Source organism: Desmodus rotundus, chromosome 3, assembly GCF_022682495.2.
Source record: "Desmodus rotundus isolate HL8 chromosome 3, HLdesRot8A.1, whole genome shotgun sequence".
NCBI lineage: Eukaryota > Metazoa > Chordata > Mammalia > Chiroptera > Phyllostomidae > Desmodus > Desmodus rotundus.
In genome coordinates this window covers 85,658,252-85,668,614 of record NC_071389.1, presented here as the reverse complement: position 1 = coordinate 85,668,614, position 10,363 = coordinate 85,658,252, and the positions used below count along the sequence as shown (strand labels likewise).

The 10,363-nt window shown below is 37.1% G+C and overlaps 1 protein-coding gene across 1 annotated transcript in view; it reads right to left on the bottom strand.

Moving 5' to 3' along the window:
• Positions 1–4,332: 4,332 nt before the first annotated feature.
• The window catches only part of SNRNP48 (small nuclear ribonucleoprotein U11/U12 subunit 48), a 29,791-nt gene continuing 23,760 nt past the window's right edge, over positions 4,333–10,363 (bottom strand). The window contains exon 9 of the mRNA XM_024552296.3: positions 4,333–8,631. Coding sequence (XP_024408064.1) covers positions 8,583–8,631 — 49 coding nt within the window. The 3' untranslated portion in view covers positions 4,333–8,582. The remainder of the gene's footprint in view (positions 8,632–10,363) is intronic.

Here is a 10,363-nt window from a genome sequence, read left to right as displayed (position 1 = left end):
CGTCTCCGCCCCTCCTACCGGTCTTGATGTATGTTTCTTTTTTATCTACTTGGTGTCAGACTTCCTTGCCGTTCAATTTTCTGTCAGTTCTGGTTGTGCGAGGAGGCGCAGTGTGTCTACCTATGCCGCCATCTTGGTTCTCCCAACTTCTATTATGGTCAATAATAATCATAACCCATTCATATTTTAGTGATATTAAAATGAGACAGAACGATGTGCATGTTAGAATCAGTGCAGTGGGGCATTATTCTGTTCACAGAGACAGGAGTATGGCCAGCTGTCATTCTGCAGTGGCAGTAGCTCCCATCACCACCTGTGTAGTTCACCATAGTCAAAACCGACAACAGAAAGTGACCAGGTTTCCTATGAACCCCAAAGCTGGTAGATCCAAAGTAGAAATCACTGTGATAAAAGCATACCCACTATCGCTAGAAGACATTCCTATAAGACTGATAACGGTAAGGAAGAGCTTGGGGTAGGAATTGGAAGAGCTGAGCTCAGGTCTATTCCTACTCCTATTTAGCTGAGTTAACATAACCGTCTTAACTTCCTGAGACTCATTTTTCTCACCCCCTCCCATTAATGAGGGGGGGGGGAGTTTTCACTCCTGCTCAAGTACTATATTAGATGAACTAGTACTTTAAAGAGTTAAATACACATTATTTATCATCATCCTCTTCATCATCATCATTAAACACATTTATTCAACACATCTTACATGTTTTAGATTCTGTAGTTACACTGACAAATAAAACAAAATTCCTTCCCCTTTGGAGCTGACATTCTAGTGGGTTCTAGTGCCATTTTGTAAACCATCTCTTCCTTGTGTGGCAGGATTTGCCATACCCCTCACAGGATGCCCAGAGAAGGTTAAGTTCCAAATGGGAAAGGCTTTGAAAAACGGTCACAAAAAGTGGAGTATGATAAGTGCCTATTTCCACACATACTATTTTTAAAGGTGTGTGAATCAACTGCACACCTGCAAACCATTTATTTTCTTGAAGATCATGTGAGGAAGGTAGGAATTCGGAAGAGGTGGAGGCATCTGAGTATATGGCTTTGAGCAGGGAACTTTTCCAATCAGCTGCACCTGGCCCACCTGCATTAACAGGGGCGCCTCAGCCGGAAGCTCTTCCTGACCCCTGAGCCCGTCTCCCTGGGCCTGTCCCCTTAGATCACAACCTACTTTGACTCTGGAATGAAAAAAAGCAAGGGCTCCCTTTCAGGTGATTGCAACAGGGAAGCAGTAAGTGCAGGGGAGTTAGAAGCAGCGGTTCCAAAAGCAGATCCTCAGGGGTGTTGGATCACTTTCCTGAGACCTAACAGCTGTGCAGTCCCAGGATAATTGCTGGAACTCTTTAAGTATTCATTTCCTCATCTGTAAAATGGGAATGATAGCTCCTGCCTCACAGGGTGTGTTGGGTTAAAGTGAAACAATGCATGTCAGGTTCATTGTACTCAGAATAAATGCCCAGTGAGTGACAGTCATTATTGATTGTTGCTATTGGTATTATTACCACCACCACCACCACCACCACCACCACCAGTCTGGCTGGGCCACAGGCCCCACAGGTAGGGGCCTGGGAGCAGCCATTCCCTTCATCAGAGAATCCAGCTCACCAACTCCTCCCAGTTCAGAAGGCCCAGTGCTCTGAAATTTAGACTTATTTCTCCATTTTAACTTTTAAATGGTGATTTCATTTAAAAAAAAAAAAAAAAAAACAGGTTGGAGCCAGAAAAGCATGGCAAATTATTCCATTTATATTTACATATTACCCAGAAGCCTCTCATCTCCTAGATTTTTTTTTAAATCCTAAACCTCAATTCCTCCCATCAATCAAAGCCACTTTTGCCAATGATTTTTTTTTTATAGATTTCATTTTTTAGAACAGTTTTAGGTTCACAGCCAAATTGAGCAAAGGTATGGAAAGTTTCTACATATCCCCTGCCACCACACCCACAGCCCCCTCGCTTGCCAACATCCCCCTTAATTTTTATAATTAGCACCTCCAATAAAAGGAACTATCTAAAGGGACAGACTCTTTTTTTCACAAACCTCACAGAATAACTTGCCTTGTGCATACAGTCAAGTTCTAACCTGGCAAAAAATTATGGAAAATGTATCTGTTCTTGATAAAACCATTATTCCACAAAGGCATAATTTTGCCTCCTTGGCTTCAAATTTAACTTTTTCTCCAAAAAATTAAATAAACTATTCACACTTGTAACAATGTTCTTTGGGAAGTGGGGCTGTTATTGCCGTTTGTTTTTCAAATGGGTTGTCCACATTCATGTCCTATAACAGGAAAAAAACTTCCTTCCTTCTGCCTCTCCAGGGCACAGCATCCAGCTCAGTTGCCATCCCTTCTCCTTTGCTACCTTTTGTTCATTGCAGCCACAACATACAGACCCTGCTGGCCAGAGTCTGCATCACCCCCTATACAATACTTTGGAGTTTTTGATAATGTTTTCTAATACAGTGTGAGAGAATTCTGTGGGTGCAAGGGGAGGTTGCTAGGCTGATCCTTCAGCAAAGGGAAACATCGGAAGCATAGGAAAAAGAGCTTACAAGTGTGTTACAAGTTAAAATGGCAGGTATTTAGCACTTACCTTCTATCAGACATTGTGAGTAGCAACTCACACTCATTACCTCTAAATCTCACCTCAACCCTTTGAGGCTGCACTGTTATTCTCAAACTACAGATGAGGATTAGGAGGTATGGAGAGATCAAGAACTTGCTCACGGTCACAGTGAACAGGCATAACTGCATTGTATCTATGACTCATCCGTCTCACTGCCCCCTTTCATCAAGACTATTCCTTCCAATGTGTGAAAATTTTATTACTTAAAGTGTTTTGTTTGTATTAAACAGTGTAATACCAAATAAAGCCCAGGCTCATGCCTCATCTCTCTATATATTCCTAAGAGCTCCATTGCTTTTCGCAGTCTACAAGAGGAATCGTGGCTTGAAGCCCCATGATTGTGGAAAATTAACTTAACATATAGCACTCAACCCATTTCCAAAACCCTTAATTGGTGCCACAAGGGGTGATCCTTGTAAGGCTGAGCTCCCCGAGTCTGCAGCCTTTCCTAACTCAATATCGCCCAGGTGGTATATATAGCAACTCTTTAAACTGGAAGTGGCTACTGCCTTGTATTATTAACCAAAGGATTAAAAATAAAATGAGTTTACATTCTCTCTTCAGGCATCATCTTTTCTCTTAGGTGGCCTTGTCTTTTGAATGGGAAAGTGACTCAGCTTGCTCATAAAGATGAATCCAGTTTGCAGCTTTTTAATTCTGACAAAATATATTTTTTATTTTCCGAAAAGGGGCACTAAACACGACTGGTCCCCATCAAAGTATCCAGAAGCCGTGAGGACTTTCTATAACACCAAACTCCCAAATCTGTTACCAGAGTAGGAAGTTCAATCACTACCATAATAAAACTAGTGTGGTTTAAAAGAGCTTTTGTTTAATAAGTAACATGCCTGCTGGCTTAAGTGTAGTGTCTCAAAAGCAGGATACACAAAAAGAAACTGGCCACATAAACATACTCGACTATGAATGGACTTTATTTTTCTACTCTTAGAATTTAACAAAGCTTTACAGCAGACCTCTTTGACCTTTATAAACTCACTAGACATTAAAAAAAGAAAAAATGTACCCTCAGTAGACCCTATGCATAATTTTATAGTATTAATATTGCTGTACTATAGAATACATAGGTGATATTATTTAGCTTTAAAAAATATTTTTCAATGCTAATTTAAAATATTTTATCTCAAATTTACCATTTGATAACAACTTTCACTAAAAGGTTTGAGATTATCCCATCAGCCTCAATCCAAAGTAGCAAGTACTTGGAGATCATTGATCTAATGTAAAACTGAACAACGAGTCCAGTTTCTTACTGAATGTAATCAGTGCCCTGGGCTCTGCACAGCAGCTGCCTTAGTCTGTCGATTTAAGCACCAACGTTAGCTTAAATATCTGAGAAGCTCCCTTAATTTCTTTTGCTTACAAATGCCTCCTCTCTTGAACTTCAGTGAGCAGTTTTCCAAGGGTAGATTGAAACCACACCCACACCCTCTTCCTCAGGATGAGCAGGAGATGGGATGCAGTGGACAGGAAGATAAACCAGGTCTGAGTTGTTCCTTAGCTGATTCCAACTTTCTTATGTAGACTGAGATTCATCCAGGAATCCAGCATTTTAACTGTCCAACAGTCTTAATTTTAGGAGGTGCTGTGAGATATTTTCATGTCTTCATGTGAAATCTTGATATATAAAGTTGATCAATGCAATGAACTTTGGTGCATAACTAAATGGTATCAAGATACAATGCAAGTTTATTTATGGATCTATTTGAGTTTAACAAAATAGGAGGTGATAAGATGTTCAATATTTTTGGATTTTATAAAGGAGTTCAGAGAACTCTGATGGATATGAAGAGACTGCTATGAAATGACACATACTACCATGTCAGAACACTTAAAAGGGTTCACAGTTAATAACGTGGTGTACACAGCAGTGAGAGAAGGGACTCTAATTCTAATCTTTGTTGGTTGTTTGTATGTTGGGGAAATAACTAAGCATCTCTCTGCCTGAATTTCCTCATCCATAAACATTTGTCATCTCCATCATTTAAGAATTATACTAAGCACTTTGGGAATTCAAAGCCAATCATCATGTATTTTACACTCAAAAAATTAAAAAACCTAGTTGGAGATAAAACTTACACATAAGCACCAGGACGTAAGTATAATGTAAGGGGGGAAAACTGAAAGTAAACCCTGGAGCAAGACTGCCTGGATTGGAATTTGAGATCCGCCACTTTCTTCAAGAAGTAGAGCAAGTGACTTAACTCATGAGCCTTAGCTTCCTCATTTTTAAAATGGTGATAATAGTTAGTATTTACACCTCAGAATGGTGTTTTATGAGAATAAAGTAAGTTTAATATAAAGAGCTCATCAAAATCACAATAAGATACCACTTCACACACATTAGGATGGCTATTATCAAAAAACAAAATAACACCAGAAAATAACAAGTGTTGCAAAGGATGTGGAGGAACTGGGCCCCAGGTGCATTGCTGCCAGAGGTGTAACATATACAAACACTGTGGAAAACGGTATGGTGGCTTCTCAAAATGTTAAACTGATTTATCTTATGACCCAGAAATTACACTTCTGGGTACTGTATTTTGCCATGTATAATGCGCACCCATGTTTTGGGCCTGAACTTTCAGGAAAAAAATCTTTTGGTTTAATTTTTATATTCAGAAACAAAACAGATTATTATATTCCAGGGTATTATTTTGCACATGGATATCGTTATTGCTTTCTAGAGTTACACTTGTAATGCATAAGCAAAAATAAAAGAATTAAAAACATTTATATAGAGAGAGAATTAGTACTACCAATATTTAATGCACATTCTTACTTTTCCCTCAAAAATTTGAGCACAAAAGTACACATTATACACGGCAAAATATGGTATTCACTCACAAGAACTGAAAGCAGGGAGCCAAACTGACGTTTTACACCCATGTTCACGGCAGCATTATTCACGATTACCAAAAAGTGGAAGCAACACAAGTTTCACCCATGGATGAATAGATACACAAATGTGAGAGAGATATATATATACACACAAATATATACAATAAAATATTATTTAGCTTTAAAAAAAATTCTGACACATGCTACAACATGAATGCACGTTGGAAACACTATGCCAAGGAAAAGAAGTCAGGCAAAAAAAAATACTCTAATTTCACTTGTGTGCGGTACTTAAAATAGTCAAATTCATAGACAGATAGTAGCATGGTGGTTACAGGGGCTAGGAGGAGTAAACAGAGTTGTTTAATAGTTACAGAGCTGCAGTTGGGGAAGATAAAAGCATTCTGAAGATGGACAGTAGCAGCAGCTACTATCTAATTAGCTACTAGCTAATATGAAGGTACTTAATGCCACTGCACTATATACACTTAAAAATGGTGAAAATGTTAAATTTCACATATATTTTACAATAAGAAAAGCTCAGAACAGAGTCTGCCACATAGTAAGTGCTCAGTAAATTCTAACTATCCTTAGTGCTTTTAAAAGAGTTCAAGAGGGAAAATATACAGTCAGAAAATCAGAAATGTAGGTCAGAAGATATCATCTGAGCTAGATACTTAGTGGATGGGTAAGATGGATAGCAGTTATATAGTAATTATAAATATCAGCACTTTATGAATAAATACTTAGATATTAGGTGACAAGGGTCTGCAAAAGCTCTTGTCAAAATTTAAAATAACAAATTAACAACTATTATATGCTAGGCATGAGGGTTATATTGATGGAGTCCAAAACATAAATTGCTAAGCATGAAAAATTAATACATTCAAGGATCAAACAAATACCTCTTACGATCTAATTCTACATTTTATTAGTTAGTTTGTAGTAGTTACTATACTTTTGGACTTTAAAGAACTCTGGTTACATTTTAGATCATCTTTTTCCATACTATCCTATTTTTCCCTAATCCGACTATTATACTCCCTCTTTCCACTGATTTCTCTTCTACTAAAAACCGAAGTATGCCTTTTAATTTTACTCTTTCGTTTCTTCCAGTTAGTGAAATCATTAAAATCATAATAAAAAACAAAATTGTAAATTAAGTTATACGACGTGAAACTGTTGATCATTCAAATCATTTTAACCTACAAAAGCCGCAACTTCATATACTTCAACATTGTAGGAACTCCAAAGTCCTTGTTTTTAAGAATTTTAAATCTGAATTTTAGATATTTAGAAATTAAGTACAATGGCAGTGGCAGGATTTCATATTGGCAAGTGACCTGTTTCCAACGTATAAATCTGACAGCTGTTTTCTGTATCTGAAGCCTAATAGGCAATCTGATCTAAATTAAGTCAACCTTTCTGTCTTTGTCAGTTGCATAGTGAAAAAATTAAGGTTTCATTTCTATTTGAAACCCAGTTTGGGATTTTTAAGCTAGGTTTCCAATATTCAAGATATTGCTATTCAGATATGAGATGCCTAACATTTAATGCCAAAGTTTCGCTGAATGGTCTACCATATGACAAAACACACTACAAGCAATGAAAAGGAACAGACTACTGACACAACAACACGCGTCGATCTCAAAAATATGTGGAGTGGAGGAAGGCAGAGTATATATTGTACTATTCCATTTATATGAATTCTAGAAAAGATGTATCTCATCAACAGGAACAAAAAGCAGATCAGGGGTTGCCTGCAGCTGGGGGTAGAGAAATAGATTGTGGAAAAGGGTTTAAGGGAACTTTTGGGGATGATGCAAATGTTCACTACTTTCATTGAGGTGATAGTTACATAGGCAGTATAAGTTGGTCAATGAAATGTACACTTAAAAGAGATGCATTTTGGTTTATGTAAACAGTACCTCAATACATTTAATTTACAAAAAAACAAAATGACAGTATTTTTAAGACATTTTAAAAAAGAAAATGACAATTTAACAAGTAAAACATGAATACCTTATTTTTTAAAAATTAATGTATTATGGACAAAACTAAAGTTTCCTTGGACCCTCCCAATCCTTACTGCCACCCCTAATCTATCCCAATTATACTGTCCCCCACCAAATCTCTGTTGTGCACTTGGCATGGGTTCTTTTGAACCTTTAAAAATATATTTACTACATATACAGCCACTGAAAACATATAGTATATAGTATTGTTTTGAACAAAGATATAACTTGTACACATCTTTCTACAACTTGCTATTGTCACTTAACATTATGTTTCTGAAATCTATCCATGTTAATGTAGATAAAAGTAAATTTATTTCTGTTATATCCAATATAGTAATCTGTTATATGACTATAGTGTATTTTATGTAGCCAGGCCTTCCCCGCTCCTAACAGATATTTAGGTTGCTTTTCCCTATTGCAAGTCACCAGTGTAGTGGTAAATAGTAGTTACCACTGGGGTGTCCATAGAGATTGCAGAGGGTGTTCCAAGGGGACTTTAGCCTTCTCTGTAAGGTTTAATTTTTTTAAAGATTTTATTTATTCATTTTTAGAGAGAGGGTAAGGGAGGGAGAAAGAGGGAAAGAAACACCATTTGGTAGTCTCTCATACATGCCCCAACAAGGGACTGGCCTGCAACCCAGGTGTGTGACTTGACTGGGAATCAAACTGGTGACTTTTCGCTTTTCGGGACAACACTCAGCCAGCTGAGCCTCACCGGTCAGGTCTGTAAGGTTTAGTTTTTTACAATGAGAATGCAGTCATGTATTATTTATATAATTCAAGTATTGACTTTAATTAAAGAATTTTTTGCTAAATTATCAAGAAAGAAAAAATAAAATGAGTAATAGGAAGCAATCATCTATTAGAATATAAGGAAAACAAAGTTATGGGGCATAATAGGGTATTCATGGTTTGAGACATAAGCACTAACTGAAAAATACTGATCTGAACACTAAACAATTCATATAAACACATTCTCCTACTCAACGCAATTATAATGAACTTATCAGCATCCTGGTTATCATGGCATCAGCCCAATTCATACTGGCACAAATACTTCATTTATACTTTTTGCTTTCTTCTTTTATGACTATGATGTCTTTCCCCATCCCTGAAATGAAAGGGGTGAAAAAACTATCATAAATGATGGACATTTTAATAGAAGAGCTTTAAAATAATAATTCATTAGTAGTATACCCACATCAGATATAAACCAGAACAAATTAAAACATGCATTTAGAACTAAACAGTGAGTTTTTTAAGAGTAAACATGGAAAATGCATCATTAAATCTAAGGGACAAAATTGAGATGGAGAAAACAAAATGGATTTTTTTAAAAACTGCAGTTTGGCATTCCGCTTTAAAATTAACCTTTTAAAAAAAGATTTTATTCATTTATTTGTAGAGAGAGGGGAAAGGAGGGAGAACGGGAGAGAAACATCAATGCTGTCCAAGAGAAACACTGATCGGCTGCTTCTTGCACACCTGCAACCCAGGCACGTGCCCTGACAGGAAATCAAACCTGTGACCTTTCGGTTGGCAGAATACTGCCCAACCCACTGAGCTACACCAGTCAGGTCTAAAATTAACTTTGGATGTATGTAATCGGTTGATGACCAGAGAACTCATTTCAAACAGAATACTAAAGTCACAGAAGAAATTCAGAAACTGTCTCATGTCCTTATCCTGGCTATCTCAACTCCCCACAATTCATTCTATCTCACGGGAATATCAAAGATTAGCTTGTTGAGAAATATTTCCTGCTAATACTCAGTTTATCCTCTCTAAAAGAAAATTATTCGTGTTCAGATTTTGAGGCTGTCTAATGTATTTAAGTCACAGGGATTGATAAGACATGTCAAAATTTATTTAATACCAGAAAGGAGTTAAAGAATATGATATCTGATAGCTAATAAACAATTAATTTGTAAAAAAGCGTTATATCATGTTATATAAATCAAAAGGGATTACTAAGCAAATATTTCATTTTTATAAGAGACTAAATCATAGCTACCTTTAAACCTACGAACTAAACATAATAAGATGAACAAAATTGTTAACCAATAAGCCTTACTTATTCCTGATCACCAGTGGCCTAGGAGAGAGAGGATATCATTTGAGAGCCCGCTATTAGAAAAGCACTGTGCACATAATACTAAATAAGACATGGGCCTGCTCTGAAAGAACTCCCAGCCTGGTAGGGAGAGTAGGAATTAAGTTCAATAAAAAGTATGTGCCAGTTAGACAGGTAAGAAAAGGGAAAAGATCAGCTCTTTCTGAATGTACTGAAAAAAAGGTTTCATGGGAATGACTAAGCTAGGTCTCAAAAGATGAGGAGTTTACCAAGCAGGTTTTAAAAAAAAAATTAGGCAGCAGAACATGACACGGGAAGGCATAGACACAGCACAGTGTGGATGAGGAACTGTAGGTAACTGAGGCTGGTGAAAGCATAAGCTATGTGTTTCACGGGTAGTGGCAAAACAAAAGGATAAGCATGCAGAGGCCCCGATCCTGGAGGTGTTAAGATTCATGCTAAGGAGAGTGAATTTTGCCACTGAGGTGTTTTAAGAGGTGAAAATTCACTCAAGCAGTAGGGTAGGAATAAATCCATAAGGGGCAAGCTTCAAGACAGGTAGAACAATTGGGAAAACTACAATCATTTTCCAGATGGACAGCAATAACGACAGGTGAGAAGGTGTATATGAGGTACCCTTGGGTAGAACTGACAGCCATTAAGACTAGATGGTAAGGAATAAAAAAGGAGTATCTGACATGACTCCTTGATTTCTGGTTTAAATGAACAAATGATGATCATCCATTAACCAGGATAAAAAATACTGGGG